Below are 27,231 nucleotides of genomic sequence, written 5' to 3'. Positions count from 1 at the left end.
ACCCCCTTCCCCTTCAGACATGGGACGGTAGCAGGTGGCACGCAGGGGGAACACGGCGCGGTGTGAGGCACCTGTCTGGCCAGGTTCACCGCTCCACGCTCCGGCATCTGCTTCGTGCTTGGGGCATCTCTGTGCCTGAGGACTGTGACAGAGCCCTGGGTGGGCACAGAGCCCTGGGGGGGCACAGCTCTGCCACAAGCTCCGCTCCATACCACGGTGGCAAACTCCCCCCCCGCCCCCCGCCCCCGTCAATGAATCACGTGCCGTAGGACACGGACTTGCTGTTTGCTGGCTCCGGCACAAAGAGCCCTTGTAGACGCCCGTGTGGGTAAAGCCAGACCACGTCGCAGCCCCCACTGGGTCCAACCAGGCAGTTTTGGTGGTGTCAGAAAGAACAGTTGGGATAAACAGAAAATAAGTCGTGTAGCTGGAAACCCGGGGTCTGCAGACACAGAGCAGAGCTGGTGAGGGGCTGGGCAGGGCCTTGGGGTGCCCGCGGGAGGAGGGGAGAGCGTGAGGTCTGAGGACGTCAGGCACTTGTGGAGGTGGGTACGGATGTGTGGGAGGAGCAGCGGCTGCCGAGGACGGGAGTGTGGCTGCTGAGCGCCCGGCCGTCCGCGGGGCAGAGCGAGATCCAGCTTCACCGGCCGCAGGAAAATCATCCCAGGTGGAAACCAGTCTCTCTCTGCCCTCTTTGGGGCTTTCCGAAGGTCGTCTTCCTCTCCAGCCCTCCTGCCGACACCCCCACAACACTCCACCAGCCAATGCCCGCACTCGCTCCAGCAGGGCCGGTGGCAGGGGGGTGCTGGTGGGAGCAGACCCCTCGACGGCTGCGCGGCAGCTTTCTGACCCAGCAGCAGGTCCTGGAGATTCATCAGGCTGCAAGTTCATCTCGTCCCCGGAACTCTTCTCTGTTTCTCTACTGCTGCGTTTTAACTCATCTGCTTCCCAGCACCATAATGCAAATAAAAAGTCCCAAAGGAGGCCAGTAAAGTAACCCACACCCAAACTGAGAGGTTCAACCAGCTTCTTGTCTTGTTCTGTTTTTAAAAAAAGTACCCAAACCCAACAACTGCAGGCATTTCTCCCGATCTCCCGTGGCCCTGGGCCACTAAAAGCCAGTGTGGCAAACACACAAAGAAGAAAGCATAGACACGGTGCCACTGCCACCAGGCCACCATCCCCTGTCCCAGCACAGCAAGTCTGGGCAGGAGCCGGGGCAGGTAGTTCAGTTCAGAGGTACCTCAGGAAAAAGAGAAACATCAGGAATCCCAGCAGGTCGTGGTTCGTAACTGTCCGTGGCCTCTGCAGAGGGGATTCCCCAAGGCACTGCAGTGCAGTAGTGCAGAAGGGACAGACAGGAGATGGCTGGAACGGGGCGGCAGAACCGGGAGCTCCCTCCGGAAGATCACTGTGCATGGAAGTAGATAGGCTTGACTTTTCCAGACAGGATCTTGGGAACCTGCACAGAGATGATCTCGGCCATCATTTCAGGGTAGTCCACGCTCACCATATGGGCCTTAATTAAAAGGTCAAATGTAAACTGATGCAGATCCTTGGCAATCTGGGAAAGGAAGGAAGTTTGTTAAACGAGAAGTCGCTGGTCAGAAGTGACCGAGCAGCCGTCGGCAGGGTCAGGGCTGGACCTCACTGCAGTGGGACCTGCTCTGCCCTCGGGCCATCGCTCCCCGGCAGCAGCCTGACAGCAGGAGGGCACCCCGAGGATGAGCGAGGGAACCACCCCGCCTGGCAGCGTGTTTTGCCATGCTCCTTCACACACAGAGTCCCCAGAAACGGGGATGTATAAAAATGGCACTTCCTTACCCCTAAACTTGTCTTACCGTGTGCAGGTGCTGCTGACTTCACTGATCAGGAATTGCTTTTTGCTTGTAGACATATGGGCATGGGGCTGAGCCCCGGGGAAGAGGGAAGGTCTAGCTCATGTTTCAGCAGCACAACTTTAAGTCACAAACAGAGAATTTTTTTTCGCTGCTGTAATCAGAGAAGATTCATTGGGTGCACTGAGAACTGGAGCTCTTCTGCTAGGCTGACAATGGAAAAGTATCATCTACAAAGAGCTTTTCATTGCTAAAAAAGGAAGCCCATAAACCCAAGCTCAGGAGTGGTTATTGCAGGGAGGGACAGACACAGATAACTTCCACTCCCTCAGTAGTTAACGTCTCTTTTCTCTGTCACTTCACCTGGGAGCACACTGCAAAGGTGTGCCAAGAGCAAAAAAAACAAACCACAAAGAACCACAGAGTCATTGAACAGCCCAGGTTGGAAGGGACCTCGAAAGGTCACCCGGTCCAACCCCTCCAGGAAAGGGAGCCTGGATGAGCCCATCCAGTGCCCTGTCCTACCGCAGCATGACAACCTCCAGCGATGGGGACTACCAGGACCCCAGGGAGGTTGTTCCAGTGAGTGATTGTTCTCACTGTAAAAAGTTTCCTTCTTACATAATTTCTTAAGTGTATAGATAGACATTTCAGTGCCCTCTCTTACAGGATGCACGGAGTCCAGGACCTTGGTGAGCTGGTAAAATCGCCGAGAGCAGGAGGTAGGGTTCTTCCTCTTGCAAGCGATGATACGGTCAAGTTCCTTAATGTAATTCATCCGAAGTTCATCAAAGAGCTTCTGGTTCTTCAGGCCATCCACTGGAACTAGACGGAACACGGGAAGGAAACAGTAAGGGTTGCCCAGAGAGTGGAGAGAATATAAGAGCAAGAGAAAGGCTGAAGAAGAGGTCAGTGCAGACCTAAGATCAGCTTGTCACACTACTGCTGACCCTTGTTCAGCGCTCCTTAAAAAAGAGCAGCCGTGCAGCCAACGGCAGCGCTGCCTCCCTGCTCAGCGAGGACAGTGCGGCTGAGGAGCTGCATGGGAGAAATCCTGCACTGCGCAGAGGGGGTGGGCCAGCTGCAGGGGCTGGGTGCTGGCACCCCTCTGCTTGGCAGCTCTGAAACAGAGAGAACATCCACAGCCACCCCTCGGGAAGCGGGAGTACACGCACAGGCCCAGGGAAAGCACCAGTTACAGAATCCCAGAATCATCTGGGTTGGAAAAGCCCTTGAAGCTCCTCCAGTCCAACCATGAACCTCACACTGACCGTTCTCAACTCCACCAGATCCCTCAGCGCTGGGTCAACCCAACTCTTCAACCCCTCCAGGGATGGGGACTCCCCCCCTGCCCTGGGCAGCCCATTCCAACGCACAACAACCCCTTCTGCAAAGAAGTCCTTCCTAAGAGCCAGTCTGACCCTGCCCTGGCGCAGCTTGAGGCCATTCCCTCTTGTTCCTTGGGTCAGGAGACTCTTCCCCCTCTCTGCACCCTCCTCTCAGGGAGTTGTAGAGGGCGATGAGGTCTCCCCTCAGCCTCCTCTTCTCCAGACTAAACCCCCCCAGTTCCCAGGACGAGACAGCGCACAGCAGCTGGAGATCTACTGAGCAAAGATGTGAGCACTTACTAATGCTGAAGAAGAGTAGAGCCTTCATGCAGAGGAACTCCTGGGGTGTGATCTGAAGCCACCCGAACTCCTGTGAGAGGTGTCGCATCCTGACACACTGGCTGTACATTCGGGACTTGTGCATCCGGTACCTGGCGGGGGGTGAGATGCGTCAGGCGGAGCCAGGGGAACCAAGTGTCACCTCTGGAACGTGGGGGGAAGGACACACTCTGCCCGACCCGACACATCCCGGGACCCTCAGCTCTGTTTTGGGGGATGCTGGCAGCAAGAGCCCGAAATGCCCGTGCGTAACCCTCTTCGTCTGGAAACGGAGGATACCTGGGGTTTGCAGGGCTCGTCTGACCCTCTGCTTGCCTGAAAAACAACTGCAGTGATTCACCAAACATGGTTATGCGTGAGGGATACAAAGCTGAGCTCAGGGCTCTCAGGGAGAAGGCGTGTGGTTTTGCTTCCTGCTGTGCTTAGTTACTGTTTTGAAGTTCTACCTTAGTGTCAACAAACCCTCTCCAACTCTAAGCTGAGGGTACATCAGACAGAACCCATCAGGAACTCACAATAAACGTTTGTCTCTGTTTCTGCTTGCTCCAGCTGACCAACCAAGCTGCAAACAGGAGCGCAGGTCCCTCAGAAAACAGGCAGGTCTGCATGGGCCGGCCCCTCGCACCCAGCACTTGCTACTGCCCTGATGGGAGTCAAACCCAGGGCTGAGGGAAAGGGAAGAAGGACCAGGAGAGACACTGCAGCTCCCCTTATTGCTCCTGGAGATCGCTGTGGAGCAGTCAGAGGGGAAAAGCAGGGCCCTCCTACGCTCTGGTCGTTGGCTCTGAAAGCACGATTACTCAAGCTGGACGCTTCCTAAGCAGACGGGAAAGCAAATTCCTTGTCTTGCTCTCATTTCTCACCTAGTCTGACCCAGACAAAGCACGGTATTAGATTATTGTGATTTTGCACTTACTCATTGAAGACCAAATCTGGAGCGAAGTAAAGCATCCTGGAGTTGACGTTGGTGAAAGATCTCCAGCCCATAGCAAAAACCATAAGGCCCATCCAAGAGTACTGGATTATTGACATCTGGTCATCCACATGCAGGTTGCGAAATCCTATTAAAAACCGAGAGAGGATTGTCACAAACGAATAACCTGCAGTTATCAGGACATATTTTTGTGCAGACCCCAGCTCTCCTGCAGCACTCCTGTTAGGACAAGGCGATCTGCAGCCTGACAACAGCTCGTCCCGGGACACAGCCGCTGTGCTCACACCTGATGGGCCGTCAGGAACAGCCGAAGCACAAAACTGCATCTGGGAGGGGAGAAAGGGGATCTCCGGACACAAGGAGGGAGTAAAGAAAACCACAGGCAGCGAAGCGTTTTAAAGGAAGGCAGTGGCAAGTGGTAATAAATGACATCTTCCCCCTAAGAGTCTCGAAAATCTTCACAAACTGTATTTGAAGGCTTTGCAAGACCCACTGAGGTGAACAAGCACCATTCTGCACCAGACCGGACATAAAGATAGAGCAGGAGGGGCTTCAGTGACTCCCTAAAGTCCCGCAGGATAACACACCCAGCCAGCGCGCTGAGCGGGCCCAGCTCCCCCAGCACCAGGCCGGCACTAATTAGTGCCATGTTCTGATTAGACACCCCAACCGAGCGAGTCTTACCGTGCTGCCTGCTCTGCAGTCACGGCATAACCCCCAAATCTCCCCTCCAAAACACTCACAGGCACCACGTGAGACAGTATGTCAAAAGAGAGGGAAATAAACAGCCGATGAGGATTTGTTTGCTTTATTCTGCTCACAGAAGTAAATCTGCCGAGGGGGAGCGGGAGCCCTGCAGCAATACAATTAACTAGATCACATTCTCCAGGCACTGAGGCAGAAACAAGCTCTCATTAACCAACCACCTCCTCTGGTGCAGTTCTGGCACTCAAGGAAATAAGCAGAGAAACTTCCTTTCTTTTCAACCCGTTGGGACTTCACCAAATTTAAGTAAACGGATTTTAACGTATAATGCTCAGAGCCAGCAAGTAACCCCAAGGCCCCATCACACGGTTAACAGGCTGCTTCAGTTTCTGTGTCAAATACACAATTCATTTATCTAACAACTCTGAAAGCGAATATGAAAACCTCTGCTGAATCGCAAGCGAAACAGAAATATCAATTACATTCCAATTAGTATTCCCAGATGGTGGTTACAGCTAAATCCCAGGCATGTTTACAACACACGCACAAACATCACCTCCAACACTGTACTTTCTTCCAGACACTGGTAAGTAGTCAAATGTAATCTGGTTTCAAGAAAATCGTATGTTACTTCAATCAAATATTAAAGCAATCCCAACACTTCCAGTGTATAATTATAATCCATTGAGGCAAGCATCTGTCTCTTGCTTGGGAAGCTGTCAACTGCAAATGAGCACAAGTCATGTTTTACCGCTGACTAAACTTGCTTTACATTCGTACACTTTCCCTTCAGTTTGCACATCACCAGATTAAAAAACTGCAGCTTGCGCACGAGCCGTGTCCCACCGAACCTGGGCTGGTGATTTCCACCGGAGGGCTCCGAGCTGCCGGCTGAACACGAACCTTCTGGTCTCCAAAGTCTGGCTTCCCTCGTGCCTGTTCTTTTGTCCAGGCCCCTTTTGCTGGGTTCAGCACCAACAGGACGAAGCCCTTGGAAGCGCCAAGACCTGCAGCAGCCCCTCCTTGTGCTGCTCGCCCCGCCACGATGCTGCGTCCCCACAACCCAGCGCCGGCGCTGCCTCCGCAGGCAGGAGGTCTCATCCAGGGCTGCCCTTCCCCTCACCACCCAGGATCAGCTTTTCCACGTGTTTCTGAAAGTATTTGTTGCACCCAATCATTGCTCTGGGAAGGGTTCTGGTGCACTTGTTCAGTACCTTGTAATTACGTTCACTAAAAAAAAAATATTTGCGCAAGGTTTATCAGTGCTTAGGAAAGGTATTTGAACGCAACAGTTCTGTTGTTACAGGACTTAGTGTTTGCTTTCTGCTTTCCACAAAAACAAGTTCTAGAAACACGGTGGCTGACTTTTCTAAAAGGAATCACTGCTCCCCGTTTCTGAGCTGAGATGCCCTGAGACATCACTGATTCTCAGAAAGCAGATCCCTATCATTTCCTGGAAACTTCCCTGCTCCAGGCATCTTAGATGATGCATGGCCAACATCACTGTAAAAGAAAATAAATACAAACCTAATGCCACAATATATTGTTAAATTTTTAGTATTGGCATAGTTTGAAGAGAAGAATGAAGACACCTTCTACAGAAAGAAATCATAGCAAAAGTAAAATTAAATTTACTGATGACTTGAAAAAGAACAATGCATAACCTTTGTCTTGTGAATAATCTTAAAGCAGCAGAGTGTGGAAACAAATTCTTGATCTTCTCCCTTGACGCGCTGCTGAGCCAGAATGACATCTTCCTGAGGGATCAGCGACTGGACACCCCACATGTCACCGTAAAGCAACATTTCTAATACAAACAAACACTCATTTTGTATCTGGAGATGTTATTGTCCAGGGAATGGAAAAAGACACGCCATTAATTGTAACCTTATATTAAAGGGCGAGTAAGGGAGTATATTTGGAAGAGAAAAGCAAGCAAGCCAGGGCTGGGAACATCCATGAGGCCCCAGGGACTGGCAAGCACACAGAGATTTTGCAATAGCTCCAACAGCCGGGCCCATCTCCCGTGAGACCAGGTGGAGTGTTTCACCCGACCACATGTGCACCGAGTTGCTACAAGCGCTCGGGGTGTTCACTGGCAGCGGAGCCGCCGCCTGCCCCCGCCCCTCCGCCGCTCTGCGCTCCGGCAGCCCTTCCCCCTACACCCACTTATTTTTACAGCCCAGTATTTTTGCAGCCCAGTTATTTTTACAGACTGATTTCGTAACAGCTTTGGGAAAAACTGGAGACTTTTCATTTGCTGCCAGACAAAATGATCTTTAAGCTAATGTGTTCGAGCGCTGATCTAAATTAATTGCAACACTTTTACTGAATTTATGCATGTGGAAAAGGGAAAATACATACTCCTTCCACTTACCTTGAAGTGGACAGATTTTATGGATTTAATCAGATTTTTTAATTCAGTGTTTCAGCAGCTTTCTTGGCAAGCTGTGGTTATTTATTCTTTCCTTCCCAGGGAAACCACAGTTTGATTCTACCGTCTCCTACGCAGAATCTCAACTGCACGGGTTCCAAAGGGCCACACATTACATCTTCTCCACTAGACAGAGGCTGGCATTGCTACTGCAGGCAAGCAGGGTGCAGAAATGTGCACCCTGGAAAAAAAGATCAGGAGAATGACTAAGTGGCAAATCTGTGGTTGTTGCTGTTGACCTCCGGTGTTGGCACATGTCGGGGAACCGCTGGAGAAAGCTGGGGAAAACAAACGGGCTTTGCCTCTTGCTCCGGACACAGGGATGCTGACGGTCAGGCCAGGCGGGACGGGGAGGGCAGCACCCCCCAGCAACACGCCCAGGCAGGAGAGTTGGGCTCCAGAGGGACCCCCTGCCCCGCGGAGGGACTGCGGTCATGCTGCAGCTGCCCAGAGAGCCATGACCGCTCAGATGGAAGAAGATTAAAATTCATTTTGCCCAGAAGCCGTTGGCGGCAGGGCAGGCGCCAGCCCCGCGAGGCAGCAGTGCAGCCGCTGGCACCGCCGTGCCACGCACCACGGGGTCCGCGATCGGGTGCAGAACAGGGGAGTAAAAGCCTTTGAAAAGGGCGTGGTTACGATGAAAAATGTTTTTCAAAGCGCTCTCCCTTTCCATTAGCACTACCGCAGTTTTACAACCTCGGCCCCCGGACTGCCGGCCCGGTTTGGTGGTGTCTCCGTGTACTTTTCTCAAGAAATCTTGATGTCTGATGCAGATAAGCCAGAAAAGAAAGCATGACTTGTCCCTAATTTCATACGCTGGGTGAACCTTTTCTGACTCAAGAATAGAAGACATAGAATGGGCTACTCTGCATTTAAGCATATTCAGACAAACCCCCCTCCTGGACAAGCTACTTCCAGGGGGACTGCCAGGTTCCTGGGAATGTCACACATCTGACTACAGTTCACCTCCAGGTTTTGGCATACACTGGCAAACTTACTTTGCCTCAGTTTCCTCCTTTGGTCACACCACCCTGCACATAACGAGCAGGATCCCTCTTTTCTGCAGGGTTTCCTGAGGAAGAGGGCCAGGGTGAGGAAGGCAGCTCGGTGTCATCCCCACACCCCAGGCCTGGGGATGCTGGAAGGTGAACTGGATCCTGCTGCACCCAGAGTGATCTCAGTCCTCTGTAATTTCACTCATCGGCAGCATTACGACACACAACGGGCAGCGTGTCACAGGCTGGTAACCTCTCTGCTCAGAACCAAGGAGCGTATTCAGTGAAACACATCTATCACCAGGATGTTTTCATTTACAGCACCTGATAACTATTACCACTTGGAAACTTCCCAACCCTAATGTACTCCCACACCACCACTCTGAATGCATCATAAATATATTCCAGCAGCCTGTCACACAAGAGCAACCTGACTGCCAGGACGAAGCCCTTGGGGATTCTGTATCTCTCTTTTGCTATTTTACTAAAATTAATTGGCTCGTGAAACACAAAAATGGCAAGGAAGGATCTCTCCCATCTCCCAAGCCTCAGCTCCTTTCAGCCCGGTTGCCCCCACCTCATATGCTTCTGATTCACCTGGGGAACTTCCCTTCTCACCACTTCACGTGGGTTTCGGGACGGGGTTAATGCTTGTTTAGAGAAGACTTCTGCAGGTCTGCAGACACAGCCCAGCAAAACCCCGGCAGGGAGAGCAGGAAGAGAGCCAGACCCTGAACTCCGGCCCAGCACCGGCCCTTCCCGCGCCGGGGAGCAGACACATGCCCACACAATCCTGTGTGCTGGGGGTTATCAGTGGGGACGGACCCAAAAGTGCAAGTTTCTACGTACTTTGTCACCCCCCAGCCACCTCTCCCATCAACCAGCCACCCCAAGGAGACAAACGTGGCGCCGCAGCCTGCTTTATGGAGCTGTCACAGGGAGCGGTGCCCCAGGAGGATGCTCCCGCCGGGAAGGGTGTGCTGGTAGGACGAGGCTGCAGACCCCCTCCTCCGAACACGCCCCAGGCAATGCCAGTGCTGGGGGGCGCTTCAGGAACGGGCCAGGGAAGGGATGGGGTTGGCTCATTTTCCTCCTCACCTGGCAAGGCCTTTGCCCATTTGACCACGTAGACCAGCTGCCTCTCTCCCAGCTCATTCAGGCTGCTCAGCAGGTTGGAGAAGGAGTCCGGCTGGCTGTTGTCATGGCCGGCACACACCACGCCAGGCTCGATGGCCTCCAGGACGTTGAGGAAGATGGGCTGGCACTCGTACCCATCAATGCGCGTCATCACCATCTTGGGAGCCTGCTCCTCTGTGGGGCTGAATGAGCTGGCTGCCTCTGCCTCATCTTGTGTCTTCAGGTTACCCAGCTTCTTCAGCTTGCGGGCTGTGGAAATGACACAGCTTAGTGTGATGCTTAAAAATAAAAAAAAAGCAACTTGAGGTTTTATGGCCTCCGGCTCCTTCACTTATATTTACGAGGAAAGGAAAACTGATGACCAGCAGCAGCTACTCCTGCAGTGCATGCTGCCCAGAGAGCGCCCTGGCACCGCAGACCTCACGTAAGGACAAAAGGGAGCACACACTGCGCAAGGAAACCCATTTGCTCGTTAATCTTATATGGAAAAGAACAAGCACCATTCACATCCTCAGCCGTGACCGGTCTCACATTAACTCCCACTTAGAAATGGAGAGGAAGAACTGGGGAAAAGAGAGAAGAGGTGACTCGATTCAAACAACCACTGGATTGCAGTTACAAAGGAAAGCAACACGAGCAAATAAATTCAGTAGATGGTCACGTTCCAGGAAAAAAAGCCATTGCACTTGGACGCTCAAGTCAGATTGTTCCATCCCAGGCCAGAGCTGAAGCGGGATGAGATAAAAGCCTTCTCCCTGCCCGGGGCTCCTGCAACGCCCGCTGCCCCACACCCCGCTGCCCCCAGCCCAGTCACTGCTCTACAAGTATCTTATGGAAAACACATTTTAAAAGCCAGCAGGAGGTCCCATGGCTGTTTCCCTGGAGCCTCCCCATTAGCCCCCCGGCAGGAGGCTCGAGCAGGGGTGGGCAGCTTCAAGAGCAAGCTCAGCAGAGTGGGGTTGGGGGGAGGGACGACACTGCAGGCAGCCAACGCCTGTGCCCTTGTCACCATGAGCAAGTGTCTCTCCTGTGCACCCGGATCTTAATTAGATGCTGGCCTGCTAGCAAGAGACACCAGCAGCTTCAGATGGTGCCTTCGGAGTTCCGGGAGAGTCAGTGTTCACCTAATCTGTTATCTATGTGACGGTGCTCAGCACAACACAGGCTGGCAGGCTACTGCAGATAGGAACAGCTTCCACCCCTTACCAACTCCAAAAAACCCTAATTAGAGAAAGAAAGCCCATTGTTTAATTCAAGCAGAGAATATATCATCAAGCCAATTGTCCTTGGGGTTTTGGCTCTTTCATTACATGATACTTATCTCAAATTTCCTTTCAGCTGTAATTAGAGAAATAAGCAGTGAATCATAAAAATGCCAAGTTAAAGTGCAGCTTTGTAAATCAGTTCAAAACGCTGATCTTTAAGTAACGGACTCTGGATGATCTTCTGTTCGAGCAACTATGGCTGCTCTGTAAAAAAGGAGGAGAACGGAGTAATAAAAATAAAAGAGAGCAAGAGGAAAAGAGGGCTGTAGTGCAGTGTGACATCGTTCAGCCCGAGCATCCAGCCTCCCCTCTCCCACCCCTCCAGAAGCGCAGAGGCAGCGTGGGCAGCACCAGGATCCCCCGGACAGGTACGGCACGGCTCTCCCTGGAAGCTGCCCTCGGGTTTTGCTCTCGACGAGCAGCGTGGAAGGCGAGGAGAGCGCAACGCTGGTCCTGCATTTCCTTCAGCCTGGCGGTAATTCAGGCAGGAGGCACCGGGGCTGGGTCCATCTCCGGCAGAAACCACGGCCCGTGGTCGTGCTGGGCACTGGACCCTTAGAGACGGGAGTGCTGCCAGGCAAGGAAAGCTCCCTGGCTTAAAGGAGAAATAAAAACTGAACCGTGTCGTCAAAGATGAATAATCAGTGCCCATCAGGTGCTGTGTGTAACCAGAACCAAACCTGTATAAAACACACACACGTGGTTTGGGTTAAATGTTAGATTTTTTTTTCTTAAAATTGAATTAGATTTTTTGTCTTAGAATTGAATTATCTAGTACTAGAAGATACTGAGTGAACTCAGGAGAGAGCCAGCGACCAGCCACGCTGGCTCTGAGATGCAGCCGTACACAAAGCCCTCCGTGCCGGAGCGCAGTGAAGGCGGCTGGTGACTGCTCTGCCAGAGGAGCCCTGCACTCCCCAGTGACACTGTCCCACACATCGCTGCCATACTGGTGCTACTGGACGGGGAAACGCCTCAGAGCTAACGAGTCGCTGATCTTCAGTCACCTCTGCGAAAGCCCTTTTTCGTGGTAGCTCCTATTCAGCAGCTACTTGGAACAAAACCAGAAAAAAGAAAAAAAGCTTAGGGGACACAGTTATAGGGAATCACAACGGAATATTCACCAGAGCCAGAACCCCTGGGGAGCAGACGACACGCCGATTACGGAGCTGACACACATTTTAAGCAACTGAACCTGCCTGCCCTCCCGCCAGGCGGCCCTGGAGCCACCGGGGCAGCGCTCTGGGCTCCAGCGCGGATTTCTCATGAGCGCTGGGACTTGGGGAAGTTCTGGGGACCTGGAAGAAAACTGCTTTTGCACTAGCAGTGACAGAGAAATAAATCCTGCCAGCCCCAGGCACCGTACGCTGACTTCAGCTGCAGGCGAAATGTTAGAGGAGCTGAAACAGGACTTGACTTATATCCTGTTCTTCAAATTTTTTATTAACAACAACATGTGGCTTGTCAAAACCAGATCCTACCAAGCTATCAATCTTTTCTGGCATGATAATTTTAGTTGATAATCATAAGAGTACTGGTACAGCAGACATCTTTAAGACATCTGAGTCAGTCTGGCCTACGTGAAATAAAAAAACTCAAAACAATATAAAATCAGACAGTACTGCTGAATGGTTTTAAATCAACCAGGCAATACATCTCAAAAGTAATTTTAAATGTTGAAACAACATCAGACAGGTTTGTTTCTTATGAGTTTGTTCATGGCCCTTTGCTAGTGAATGTTTACATTCATTCCAAAAAGAAAATTAACCATTTCTACTAAAAAAATCTGTATGACAATGCATAGATGGGGAAAAAGTAATGAACATTAAGGACTGATCATTGAACAGATTGATCAAGCTCTGCTGATAAGCTCAGTCTATTAAAACAAAGTACATTTCACTGTAAGTAGAAATGTCTTCCAGTCCTTAATGGGGGCTACAGGAAAGCTGGGGAGGGACTCTTTATTGGGGGTGTAGGGATAGAATGAGGGGGAACAGTTTTAAACTGACAGAGGGGAGATTTAGATGAGATCTAAGGAAGAAATTCTTCCCTGTGAGGGGGGTGAGGCCCTGGCACAGGTTGCCCAGAGAAGCTGTGGCTGCCCCCTCCCTGGAAGGGTTCAAGGCCAGGTTGGACGGGGCTTTGGGCAACCTGGGCTAGTGGGAGGTGTCCCTGCCCAGGGCAGGGGGTGGGACTGGATGGGCTTTAAGGTCCCTTCTGACCCAAACCAGTCTGTGATTCTGTGATTCCATGATATCAAGCATCTGAGAAAGTGACCCATTGACAAGGAACGTCGAACTCCATCCTCGGCAGCCTGACCTCGCACCAAAAGCCGATGGACAAACACAGACAGGATGGGTCAGAGGACACAGGACTGACAGGACCCTGTGCCACGTGAAGGAGGAAAACACTGACCTGGAGAGCATCTCACCACCACCTTTAAGCACTGCTGCTGACACTGGGAAACTGTGATCGGATGTTCACTGTATGAGGGAGGTGTTGGCAAATGGCAGGAGCTCTAAGAATAGTAAAGACTAGACAACACACCTCGGAACAAGGAAGTAAAGAATTTTACCTAGGTGGGTATGCAGAAGGCTAAAGGGTTATTGATTCACAGCCAACAAATACCCACGGCAGGGAGAGAAATTCAATAAAAGTAGGTTTTTCAACCTAGCAAGCAAAGCCGTAAATAAAGATCCAGTTGCTGGAAATCACGGACTGACAAGATGAAAAATAAGGTACATCTATCACAACACTGAACATAATTAACTACGGCAACTGTGTGGCAAAAGACGTGTTAGATTCTCCCCTGCTGGAAACGCTTACAGTGGTACCCAACGCTTTTGTAAGACATGAGCTCTGCTTTAACCGCAGCAACCGGAGCTGAACTAGGACTAAATGCAGGTATGCCTCCTGCCTTGGGCTTTCACGGGCTATTGGTGGTCACTACAGGGGTTTTCTAGCCCTACCATCAACGAAATGAACTGAATTTCACACGTCTGGGAGGTTTTTCCCCAGGACAGGGCCCACAGGGAGCAGTCCGGAGGCTGATGGTGCACAGCAGAGGTCCTGCCAGCTCCGGCCCAGGCGCCCGGTTCACGACGGGAACAGCCCGCGGGACCCCACACGCCACGATTCAAGCAGCAAACGGACGGGAGGTGCCTGAAACGCGGAGCCCTGAAGCTCAGCAGGAGCTGCGCTGGCTGAGCCCTGTGCGGGGTCCGGAGGGGAGCAGGACAGAGGGGGCTGGGGGCCGGCAGGATCCGTGCGGCCGTGTGCGCAGCGGCACGCTTCCCGCGCACGGGGATAAACAAATATTCTTCTAATTTTACATGTTAATACGTGAAAATACAGCGCATAGTTCCTCTGGGCAGAGGTCTGACCTTTGGAGAAGGGAACAGTGCACACTGGGCCAGCTGGAGTTTGGATACTCGTCCCAGTGAAAAGCTGGGCTTTGGACAAACCATCTGCACAAACCTACAGAGAGAACGTACAGTTCTCCTTGCCACTGGTCACTTAATGGTGAAACATGCCTGCGAACCCATTCCACAGCTCCAGCCTACAGCAGAAGAAACTTTCTCCCAGACCTTATCATCTATAAATGTTCTCGTACTCTTGCAAGGCTCTATCATCAAAACCAACCAACCTTTTAACAGACCAAATGGTACCAAACCATGTTACAGCAACACATATGAAAAAATTACATGTTATTACCATGAAAAATGAAAAATGACACCAAGTGCAGCTGTGTGTGCAGCAGCACGCTGCCCGTGCACGGGGGCTGGCAGGATCCGGGCAGGCACCTGCGCTCCCAGTAGGAACTGGTGCTGTGGGAGAGGCAGGACAGTGCGCCAGCAGAACCCAGCACACGAAACCAGCATTATCACTTTTTCTAACCGCCCCCCCCTTTTTGGCTTTACAGTGTTGATTGGGAGAGAAGATTCTGTTTAATGGATTTCAGCTTGCAGGTCAGAGTGATCTCAATCAATAATGAAGTGCTTCAACACATCGCCAGCCTGTGCCAAAGCGGAGCCCTAAATAAGGTATTTGGTGTGTCACCTCCTCCCCTTACACACCCCCAGAGCTGCAGGTCTGCGGGCCCAGGGCTCTGCTATACCCTACCAGCGACTGTAATTAACAGGCAGTTAAGAACAACTGTTTGGGGCTTGGAAGCCTTCTCAAATGCTCTGCCTCTCTGCTGTGGGAGAAATAACTGTGGCCAAGCTCATAGCATGCATGTTTTTAACAATTGCCTCTAAACCGACATTGAAAACAAATGTAAAACAGACCAGGCAGAACAGGTCAGAGTGACCCAAAGAGCTTAAGAAAGAAAAAAAAAGGGGGGGGCTATCAGTATTAGCATTAATTTTGTCAGTGTGTCCTGCAGAAGGTTACACTGATGTATGTCTTCTCTTACTTGAGTAAATTTCACCAGAAAAAAAGCACTTAAAAATAAAAGCAGGCTTGTTTTGGATGGCATTGCAAAGGCCTTCTGCTGGCTGGGGACCAGGGAGCTGGTTGGGCTCCTCAGCCCCATCCCCGGGCTCCCACGGGCAGGGTGGACAAGGGGAAGGCTCCCGGCCCTTCCACATCACCCGTGACTCCCCTCGCTACCAGGGGCCTTTTTATCGTGGGTCACATCCATCAGCCCTGTTTTTCAGGGTATTTGCTTCCTCACTCTCACATCAAGTGAACTCAAAGATGAGCCACCCAGTGATCTACATTGTAGCTTCTAGATTTTGAGCAGAAAACCTCAGATTTTGGCTACAGGCATGCTATCAGGTTTTGGTAGAGCTACAGGGTTTGGAACAAACTGTAACAAGGCTCTTTACTGGTGATACAGGAGCAACATCCATTCGGTGAAGAAAAATACTAGGGCTGTATTTTTATAAAGAAAAACGCCTCTTTCTGCCTGGGAAAAATCATCTTAAAATGGGAGTGCCCTGTTCAAAGAGGCTGCGGTGTGAGTGAGAATCCAGCTTACCCCATTCGTTTACATTTTTTCAGATTAACAAGGTTTTAAATTAAGGAAAAGGATGTTTCCTGAAACGCAAACAGAAGTTTAATGAAATTCACAGTTTTGGTATTAGAAACCTGTAAATGTTTCCCAAAGCTCATTACACTCCATCAGCCTCGTTTTTTCAGCCATTTACTGACTGTTCCTACGCCAAGTACATTCGTTCTCTGGAGGCTCGGCCCGGCCGCCCCAGCCCCCCGCAGGTTATTCGGACAGTACCTCCGAGAGTCATCCCAGCTTCGTAGCACTTCCGCAGGCGGCAGGACGGGCAGTTTTTCCTTCTGAACTTGTCGATGGTGCAGTCGTTCCGGCTGGCACAGAGGTACTTCTGTTTACCTACAAACATCAGAGGAGACGGCAGATGGGTGGTGGGTACCAACTGGATGAGGAGAGAGGAGAGAGGAGAGAGGAGAGGAGAGAGGAGAGAAGCATCATATCAGTGCTGGTTTCCCAGTTAACCCCCCAGTGGAAGATTTCTGTTGGAAGTTGGTATCTTTTGGGGACCAGCACCATTCTTCCTCTGCTGCCCCAGGAGCTGCTCCTCACTGCCAGACGTACACACCCTGTACGAGAGGCCGGTGCTGTTTCGCCACCTCCAGCACCCACTCCTGCCTGCCCTCCCCGCCGCAGGCAGCACGGCTCCTCGGGCAGGACCACGGCCGAGGCTTTTAGACCAGCACCTCCAAGGAGCAAACCCACTCTGCGGTGTGCAGCACAGCAGAGGCAGTCCAGAAACAGCATTTAAAAAGTAACGAAACACGGACAGTTTGGGTCTCATTTTTTAAACGTCACACATCTACTGCTTGGTTTTTTGCTGTGACGAGCTGTTTTTCTCCCAGAACTCCTTCAAAGCACAGTTTGAACCTCCTGCCACAGCACTCACCCCCAGTTTGCTGAACGCAGTCCCAGACAGCGGCCTTCCCTCTGCAACCACAACTCCCTTTACAGTGCTTTTGGGGGCTGAGCTGGTTTTTGTGCCACCCATTAATACCGGGTTTGTTGTCTGGAGGTTACAGACACCGGGGTCGGGGAATTGGCTGCACGGGGAGCTGCTGCCCCACAGGCCCTGCCGCCGTGAGTCCCATGCCCGGCTGGCACCTGTCCCCCGGTCCCCTGGGCTGCTCTCACAGCCAGCCAGGGGGAAACTGGGACCAGTGCTTCCCTGTAAGGGAGACCCTGCACAGCAGCAGCTTTAGGGGCGCTTGCAGAAAATTCAGAAGCTACTTATTGTCAGGCTATCCTAGACTCACCTTTCCACTCGTTTAGAGAGCAACCCTTAGAGCTCCGGATCTCAGCTCTTCTTTTCACTGCCTCCTTTGCTAGACATGCCAAGAATAAACTTTCCTTCCTGATTCATCATTTGTTTTCCTGTCAAGTCTAAACACGTTTACTGTCTCAGGATTTATCTGATGTTCTCCATACCGTTCCAAAGAAAAGCAGTCTTGGAAAATAATAGAGCTGTGCACCTCAGACTCTGTGTAAGTGGCCTACATGGGAAATCAGTCCATATCCAGCTTAATCTTTATTTATCATCCTGCAAGTGTTTGCTTTCTATATTCTTACAGGAATAGCCCTTTGGAGTCACCAGAGATCCATTAGCAGGATGAGGTTCGATGTAACGTACCAGTTTTGACAAGAGAAGCGCCAATTTTGGCGCACTGATTTAACAACCCCCCACCTCCCACACACACATATCCACAACTTCTGAAGATACTGGAATCGGAAAAAGCAGCCAAATTTTAGCAACCCAGTCTCACAGACCCCACCACAGCTCCAGCCAGCAGCTCCCTCTCTGCACCCTGGGGCGGGAGGAGCCCAGTGACATCCCCCCGGCACCAGCTGCCAGCAGTGTCCAGCCGCGGCTTCGCTGTGACACCCCACCAGCGGCCTCCCGCCGCAGGGGCGCAGAAAAGTCCTTCCAGGGCTCAGCTGCTGCCGCAGGTTTGAACTTCTGAGAGTGGTCCCCATTAAATCTGGTCGTTACACACCCCCAGTGCCTCAGCTGTTAAGACTGGAGACATAATGGGGCAGGAGTGCATTACCTGCAGCACCTGACGCCTCTTAAACCCTTTTAACACCATTGCCTCAGCACCTCTTCTCACCCCACTCCCCCGGCTCATTACCAGTGTTAAGGACACTTAGACAAGCCTTGGAAGAAGCACCGATTACACCAAATCCCAGGGAACACAAGCACCATCCTCCCTTTCAACAGTTCACTGCAGAGGCTGAGTAATAAACAACTTCAACAGAAACTGGGTTACTTGGAGTTATTTTTGTGCTATGGGAAACAAGTGCCGAGGCCATACTCGCTCCACTCAAGCTCTTTAGGTGCGTACATCAAACAAGAATGGACACTCCACCTTCTGAGGCATCGGCCCGGGGAGCTGCAGGGGGATTTTGCTCTCCTTCCCCGCCAGCTGCACTGCAGGACTCCTGTCCTGCGACAGTGTCAGACACGGGGATGCTCCAGAGCCCGTCAAAACTACCACGAGTACAAAACGGCCCCGCTGGGACCGCAGCCGCTTCCCCCTGGCACTGCTGGGGAGGGACGGGAGGGGGAGTGACCCCCCCCAGCCCTCCCGGGTCACCGTGCACAGAGCGAGCACCTTACAAGAGGCTCTGTGACAACTTCACCTCCCCGCCGACGGGCTCGGGTGAACGCAAGCTTTTAAGTCACAGTCAATAACTCACCCCACAGTCATGGTACAGGGATTTTGCTAAAATAGCGAGGGGCTGCTTCCTGGTTCACAAAATAAACTCTTTGAGGCAGGAACCAATTTTCTGTTAACTGTGCATGCATAGACGGGCACTGTTTATTTTAAGCTGTTAGCCATTAACAAAAAGGGAAACAAATGGTCATGCAATGGCTATTCATGAGCCTGCTTCTGCTCAGCATGAGAATAAGCCACTTGCTCATCTCCTCCTGATCTCCAGGGGTATAGAGATTCCCCTTTTAATTACTGGAGAAACCCAGTGCCCCCGTCGCTGCCACCCCCAGCCGTGGATACGCTTTGTGAAACGAACCCATGACCTGGGAGAGGGCCCGTGTCACCACCCCAGCGATGCCACCCCTGTCCTGAGCCGCCTGCGCTCGTCCCATCGGCTGCAGAGAACCCCCACGGCCGGGACACTCACAGCCCCCAGCGCAGACGGCTGCACCGAGCGGCTCATCTCGGGCGGGTACGGCAGCAGCTCCCCCGCTCACTCCAGCCTCCTCTCCCAGCGGGCAGTGGGCAGCTCTCGGCACCTGAGCCCAGCGTATGGAGGAGAAGGTGCCACTGGCTGCAGAAGCCCAGAGAAGAAGGAAGGGTGGCTGGGATAGAGACGGGTTCCATCTGCCTTAAGTAACTCCTCATATACAGAGACTTGTTTTTAATTTCAGGATAATTTACTCTTTTCATTTAAGAACAAGCCGAGGCATTTGCAACCAGCTGTTCTTTAAATAAAGATAAATGCACTGATTTTTCTTTTATTCAGTTTAGCACTGGAATTTTTTTTTCTCCTTTCCTGCAAACAATAGAGAGACTTTCTCATATTACTCTGAAGCAGAGGCTCTTGCTTTGCAAACCTGTAAGCACAGGTCTAAACTTTAAACACACTCTCCCACTTTACCCAGCGGTCCTGCTCTTTGCACAGCCCATCCATCGCCCAGACTGCCTTCACACAGGGACGCTGGCAAGGCATCAGCCTCAGACACAGCTCCCCAGCTGGCGACAGGGCAGATGCACCCTGGAGAAGAGCCCTCTCCTCCCCTGCCGATCCAGACACCGTTTGGCAGGTACGCAGGCGAGCAGGGAAGTTATGGGGGTACTCAGCACCCCCCTGCTACGTCAGCCCAGCACAGGGACCCCCCCAGGATCAGCCTGCGCAGCCGAGGCTCTTGCGGCTGCTGCAGCCCCCCCCCAGCACACACCACGAACACGCTGCTGTCCCACGGCCCCCCTGGCTCGGCCTCCCTCCCCTGCTGCCTCACGCCAGGCAGGAAGATGCTTCTGCCATCCCCGAGTCCTCCTGCTCCTGGCCTGGGACTGCAGCGAACATCAGGAGCAGGGGGAAGAGCAGCTCTCCAGTCTCGACTGAAAATAAAGATTTATGGAGAAAGATGAGTTGCTCAATCCAGGGAAGTTATTTAACCAAAAGCCTGTTGCCACATGAGTCGCTGTGCCTAGAGTAGCTTTCTCTTCCAGAAAGCAATCTACGCAAACGTCTGGAGTAAGATTTACAGTCGTGAATGTGAAAACCCATTAAATGCCTTTTGGAAGAGAGACACATCCTGTACTTCAGGGCATAAACTACGTTCTAACAGCTGGGGGATAAGGCCAAGCTTTCTGAGAAAGAGAGTCTCCCAGGGTCTCACATAACCACAGGGTCTCTAGTCCTCTTCTGTAAAAACTCTGGTCCCCATCGCTGTCACCAGCTGGGCTGGGGCAAGAGCTGGGTTTGGTGCTGGGACCTCTCTGAAGTTCCTGCTTTATGCCCCCATTAGAAATAATCAAAGAGGGCACAGCTATGAAGCTTGCAGGAACAAACACTGAGTCACTAATAATAAATGATCTCTGCAAAGTCGTTTTCTTAATAGTCACCTGAATTTACCAGAAGACTAAAGAAAAGCATCATTCCAGTGACACTGTGAGGGCTTCAGCACCGGCTCCAGTTCTTCCTTCTCAGAGCAGCAACCAGCAGCCTGCGGTGGCTGGCTCTGCGGGAAGAGCAGGGGGGAAGCTCTCCAGAAACGATGGGCTGCAAGTGAAAATATTAGCTAGGCAGAAAAACACAAGCACGGAAGTTACAGATGCTGGTGAAGTACCAGCACAGGCAGGTAACGGCTCTGTACAGAGTCTAGCGAGGGGCCTGGAGCAGCCAAGGCTGAAGGACGAGCTCTAGAAGGGAACAACTACAGGACTGTGCAAACTGAAAAGACTATTTTAAAGATGCTTAAACCCAGCAAGCGAAAACGTTCTAATTGCTCAGCTCTCTGGCAACAAAACTGTAATGTTTTAACTCCTGATCCGGTTTGAGGTCAAACTGCCTCAGACTCCAACCAATGTCACGTCTGCCTGTTCGCGACTGACCGCTGGCTCCAGCGCTGGCAGAAGCAGCGACCAGCTGCCCATCAGTGGCACAGCATGGGGAGCTGCCACCCCCCCGACACCCAGTGCAGCGGGTGCCGATGTACCGGGTCCCCCCGAGAAGCACGGCCGCACCGGGGAGCTGGTCTGTGGGCGCCGAGAGGGGGGCAGAGCGATCCCCCCTGGCAGGCAGCGCCCAAGACCAGCAGGTGCAGCACCACGGGGCTCTTCTGGAGACCCGACTCTTCTGCACACGGTCAGATCAGCCATGGCAAGGAGAAGAGAGCATTTTAAACCACGGTGGTGGTCTTTGAAAATGGTTCACTTTAACTTGTCATCTTGGAAACTGGCAAGAAACTGTGGAGTTGGGCTGGAGACGTTTCTCTGGTGCAAGGCTAATCCCAGCAGGCCGGGACACGGACCAATAAGCCACATAGAAAGCGACTGAAAGGGAATCGGAACAGGCTGCACAGCAGTCTGGCCATTAGCCCTCTAGGAAATTCACGAAATACCGTGTTATTTTTTTCATTTAGCTCTCTGCTATTTAAAGGCAGTCCCATCAGGAACACAGCCTGAGGCGTGCCAGTCCTGCGCGGAGGCAGCTCTGAAGTGGCCATCAGGTCACGTGCAACCTCGGAGGGACGAGGAAGGCCGACCATTTTTCAGGGATGGATGCAGAGGACACAAAAATGACTCCCTCCTTGGATGGGATGGGATAACAGGAACCCCTGGACTGCCAGTTGATTTGGAAGCCTGTCGTGTTTGAAGCATGTTTCTGTTTCAGGCACAAGTGTGGTATCAGGACACCAAACCCTGACGTCTTCAACTCATCCAAGCCACCCTAACCCCGCGAAGCGATGCCCTGCCTACTTGTGTTGAGAAAAACCAAAATCTGTGCTGAGGTAGATGTACTTTTTGTCTACCAAATCTTTGTTACTGTAGGAGAAAGAGGAATTAGAGGAGGAGGAGCCCTCCTTCGCAGGCTGCAGAGGAGCCGCAGCACTTCTCGCCGGGGCAGTGAGCCCTGACCCTCTGGATCCCTCAGTGCTGGGACACCAGAGCGGGGTGACAGAAGGGGAGAGACAGATGCCAGGTTTGGCTACAGAAATGAGGCTGGCCATCGTGCAAGTGAGGACAGCCACATCAGAGCTGGAGAATCTGAAGGGTGCATTTTAGAGCTGGCCTATATATAACCTGGATATCTTGAGAGAGTCTATAAATCGAGAGAGCTGATGGAAAGAGATCAGGAAAATATTCATGTCTTCTCTGTTAACTCTCCCAGCATCTTTCTGCAAGGACTGGTTGGACCCGAGCTTGCAAAAAAACCTCAAATCTGTCAAACATTTTATCAAAGCAGGAGTGATCTGCTCTACTGGAAACCGCATGAATCCCTCAGCGTGTTCCAAAAGAGAAGAGGAATCAATGTCGTAACTTTTTTCTTTTTTTAAAAAATCTTTTCCCTTTCTAATCCTTAGAAGGCAGTGCATGTCTCTAAAACATTCTTAGATATCCCTGAATTACTGCCAAATAAGTTCGGTATTATATTAGGCAAAAAATATGATAAAAGAAAAACCAGCTACTCTCCATTCCCTCCAAGGTGATCTGTTTGTGCTGCTCTTCAGCTCCCAGTCCACTGCTTCTCCTGCCCATCAAGAGGCTGCGCGGTTACGCCAGTAACAGGAAGGTGACAGGGGCAGAAGAAAAGGGTTCTTTTCTCATTGGGGAAGCTTTCTGATCTGCTGTTGTAAAAAGTCTCCAAAGGTGACCTAAGGTTTTCAGAGATGCATTTTATGGAATTTAAAATATGAGAACACACTGAAATATCAGCTTTCAATATTGCTCCTCAACTTTAAGAAGGAAAGGTCTGCCTGGAAAATCACCAAGAGCTCAGACAGAAATCATCACCTACATCATCACCCTGCATTCAATATCTATAAAGGAGTCTGATTTATTGTCTCTTCTCCAAAATAAAGACTCTACCCACATACCTCAGGGTAACATAAGATGAAACCTCACACCCAGGCGGGTCCCCACTGCAGACGCACTTTGCTCCACAGTCTCATCCAGGGGAAAGGCAAAGGGCTGCTGCTGCCCAGCCCTAAGCAACCAAACACTTTTAACCCTCTGCGATACCTTGAGGCTTAAACACTAAGAAGAGGTATAAATACCATTTTAATCAACGATACAGCACAATCAGGAGAGGGAACACCACCTCAGCCCTGGCTGCCTCCTCTCAGCAACCTCGCAGCCCTCATCCGCCTGCGCCCCCACGCAGGACAGAGCCCACCGCGGTGCCATCGGAGGAGCAGCGCTCTGGGACCCACCAGCTGACACAGGGTGTTTCATCAGCAGTTTCTCTGCCAGAGAGAGCCAAGATGCCGCTTACTAGAAATCAACAGTAACTTGCTGACTTAAACCAGCACCTGACATTTGCTCTGGCTGCATGAGCCAATCTGGCTTCATAGACTTGGTGTATAGCAAAGAGACGTCTCTGTAAATTATTTACTTGGGGAAAACAGGCCAAACTTACTATCATTAATGTTATTGGACTGTCCTATTATGGCAGCAGGATGCTGCTGTCCTCTTGGGCACAGTCCCGATTCCTCCCCGCTGCCAAGTTCACTCCTGGCACGTGCGATGCACAAGGGAGAACACGACTCCAAAAACGCACCGGATAACGCTAGAATTAACCTGGAAGTGGTGCTCTGACAACGGCAGGCGAGCACCCATCAGTGGGGGACCTCTGCTCGACAGAGGGGTGACGTGAGGCCGGCTAGGAGCGGCGGTGCCCCCTCTCCCGGGGGTGCCGTGGCTGTAGCAGCGGCTGCTGACGCTGTGCTGGCGCTCTGGACAAACCCTGTCAGCACCGAGGAAGAATGATGGTTTGTGTTGGTTCATCACTCCAGAAAACAAGTGAGATGGGTGATTTACAGGCGCGTTATGTTACTGGACAGTCAGGCTGTCCGACTCTCGCTCTGCTGCCGGGGAATTGTGACTCTTAACTGCTGTGAGAAACCAGACGCTGCTGCCCCACAGCCCAAGGAAGCAGCCGGGCTGGGTCCTCCTACATGCTAATTACCAAGGAAAGCTGGTGGTGAGACCTTGCTGTTGAGAGGGAACGTCTGAGCTCACACTTATCTCTGGAGAGCCTGGCACTACAGACCTGGACATGAAGGAGAAGTTGCCTTCTCAAGGGTTGGGGAGAAGGACCATGGACTCCAAGGTCAGAGCACAGCTCTTGATGGACAGAAGTTCTGCTGTTCTGCAGGTATTGAGAGAAGTGACCCTCTGAAAGGGATGCAAGAGAGCAAAAGCATCCCCTAAATGTGGAGTTGTGGGTCTGAGATCACAGGAGGGCTGACAGGAACTTAAAGCACCTTTGAGAGTCAAGAGAAGCAGGAACTGACTGCTCTGGGGTCTCACTAGGTCACCAAGATCATCAGGCATTGAAAAGGATTGTGTTTTGGCAAACTGGTTTGGCTGCTTTTTGAGGGCAATCTGTAATGTTGAATGACAAACATAGGACAAAGAAATCAACTTATCCTTGAATTTTTTCCTGTACTAATTTAAGAGACCTTAGAAACACACCACACTTCGTCCCCACCACTCTTGGCTGCCCACAGCAAGGCTGCTTAACCTCTCTCAACAGGAGGGAAATGTATGATGCTGCAGATGCCTCCAGCACTTAATGACTTGACTGCTGATGAGAGAACTTGTGTCAGCGTAGAGAAAGCCCACACTTGGAGGTGGGAGTGGTTTCCCCTCCCCTCTCTGCACGCATTACCTTCAGCTGCCCGTTTGAAGAAGACTTTGCAGCTACCACAAGTGAGGGCTCCATAGTGGCACCCAGATGCTTCATCTCCACAGATCAGGCAAGTCTTCTGAGGTGGAAAGTAATAGTCAATGGGCAAGACGTGTTCATGGCCAGTCTCCAACCTGCAGTGTAAAACAGAAAGAGAAGAAGGGGAAGGGTCAGCAAATGAGGATCGGACGAGCTATGGGCGAGCCCAGCAGATGGCACGTGGGAGAACATTCATGGCAAAACCCCAAATTCCGGTGAGGGGACAAGCCAAACACTGATCAGGAAGGAGGCAACGGCTAAGCCCGGCCTTGCTATGCGCATGCAGAAGGCCATGCTGGGGTGCCCTCCTGACACCGGTACAATGTGTGACAATGGGTGACAAAGTACAGGCACAGCGACAGCACAGCCCAGGAAGGGAAGGTGACTGGGACCAGCTGCTGCAGTGTTCATGTAATTTTGGCTTCAGCAGCGAGGCCCAGACATCAAAAGAAGGACTCTGCAGGCTCATTAAGCTACGTGATCCCACTCCATTAAGGTCACTGTTGCCACTTCACTACAGATGAATTTATCCTTTTGATTCTTAAGTTAAACAAATTATTTTTTCCTAAACTATCAAACTGCCTTAAGCTATTCTTTTTTGTCTTGCTTGTGTTCTACCTAGTCCCTCTTTCAATACCCGGCAACGGCTGGACTGAACCTTCTTCCGGGACGCCTTGCTCATCCACACGACTACTAAACCCAGCCAGAAGCCTCTGGTGAAAACATAAAGCATTTGCTGTGGCCGTGTCCCAGCACACTCCTGTTTGTACCCTCCCCATGACCACAGGCACTGCCTCTGCCCCTCCCAGGCACACGGGATACACTGGGACAGTGTCACCGAGGTCCCTGCCCTGGCACGGCCCTGCGGGCAGAGCACGGCGCTGCCAACCACTGAAGGGCGGAAACAAGCTTCAGAGCCAAAAATAAAAGTTGCAGGGTCTGCCCTATAATAACTACGATTAAATGCTGGAAGTGGGTCAGTGGGGATTACAGAGCTTTTCATTTTCCACTCGCCGGCTCAGCAGCCTGAAAAACCCAGGCTGGGTTTTCACTCTGGGCAGCTGGAAACAAGGATGGGGATGGAAACCAGCTATTAGCAGGGGCAGAGCGCGGACTCCCACCAGCACCAGGGGCCATCCTGGCCTGTCGCTGCTTTCCCCAACCCCCAGATTTGACACAACCACTTCCAAGTTGTGCTGGGAAAGCACGAAGAGCCTCCTGCGGCCCTGGCACAACCCGAGCGGGTGCCAAGCGCGAGGAGAGGACCGCGGCCGTGCCGAGAGCCAGCCCTGTGCTCCGACCGCGCTGTCCTTGTGCTTCCCTCCACCGCACGCCCAAACCCTCTCGCTCGGCTGCTCCCGTCCCGCCGCCTCCCTCCCGACACACGCTGCCGCACGCTTGTTTGATCAGATCTCTGGAGAAGCTGCTTCTTCAGAAGGCACGGCAGCAGGAGAGGTGCTTGTCAGAATCACAAGTCAGCGCATGTCCAGGCAGTACGGGGAGCAATAGGATTTTACTTGCTAAAACTTGCTTTTTGTCAAAACGCTGGATGAGGCAATTAGCTTCTAACAGTCAGGAGGACACCACAACTTTTAGGTCAAAATTAGATCTGCCTTCGGTTTCTGGTATTGTTTGAATGCTTGCAGCTAGCTCTTAGAAATAAAATTATATTAAGAGCAAATGTGACAACATCAGGACTTCTTGGAAAAAATCTTTATACTCAGAAAAGGCCCCATTTGGGCCCACAGTACGAATAAACCCCAAATCCACTGAAACAGAAAACAGCCCTAGGAGAGATGGCAGCTGGAACCCACACCACAAACCTTCTGAAAAGTCTTGGAACTTTTAGAAAAAGGGGTCACACACTAACGCAGACCCTGGGGCAAGGGAACACTGTCCTGCTCCTCAGCCCCAACTGCCGCCCGTGGCCAGCACCCGTCCCCATCCCACGGCTCCGCAGGCAGCTCGGCCCCTCCAGGCAAGCAGGGGGACATCTCACACCCCGAAAGAGCGGCTGGCAGCACCGAGGTTTAATTAAGGAAAGATATGTGCATTGTCTGACCTAATCTTCCACTGGGGTTTCCACCTCTGTTAAGCTCTGCCCGGCGCTGGCCCGGCCAAGGCAGGTACCGGGGCAGGCGGCCGCAGGCGGCCCCACGCAGCCCCCCACCGCTCCCACCCCTCTCCTACCTCATTTCACTACTCCCAAAGGTGGGAGTACAACCTGCACTGCACAAGGAGCAGCCCCAGGGACATCAGGACTTAAAACCACTCCTAGAGCGACAGCTTAAAGAGCAATCACTCTTAAGGAGAACTGTGGCAAGGACAA

General features: G+C 51.9%; 1 protein-coding gene across 1 annotated transcript in view; it reads right to left on the bottom strand.

Moving 5' to 3' along the window:
* Positions 1-261: 261 nt before the first annotated feature.
* Positions 262-27,231, bottom strand: part of AR (androgen receptor) — a 46,747-nt gene continuing 19,777 nt past the window's right edge. Inside the window, exons 2-8 of the mRNA XM_074882416.1 lie at positions 24,846-24,997; positions 16,212-16,328; positions 9,672-9,959; positions 4,422-4,566; positions 3,467-3,597; positions 2,506-2,663; positions 262-1,564 (exon numbers count right to left, since the gene is read on the bottom strand). Coding sequence (XP_074738517.1) covers positions 1,409-1,564; positions 2,506-2,663; positions 3,467-3,597; positions 4,422-4,566; positions 9,672-9,959; positions 16,212-16,328; positions 24,846-24,997 — 1,147 coding nt within the window. The 3' untranslated portion in view covers positions 262-1,408. The remainder of the gene's footprint in view (positions 1,565-2,505; positions 2,664-3,466; positions 3,598-4,421; positions 4,567-9,671; positions 9,960-16,211; positions 16,329-24,845; positions 24,998-27,231) is intronic.

Source organism: Strix uralensis, chromosome 13, assembly GCF_047716275.1.
Source record: "Strix uralensis isolate ZFMK-TIS-50842 chromosome 13, bStrUra1, whole genome shotgun sequence".
In the NCBI taxonomy this organism is placed as follows: domain Eukaryota; kingdom Metazoa; phylum Chordata; class Aves; order Strigiformes; family Strigidae; genus Strix; species Strix uralensis.
This window is presented reverse-complemented; position numbering and strand designations above follow the sequence as displayed.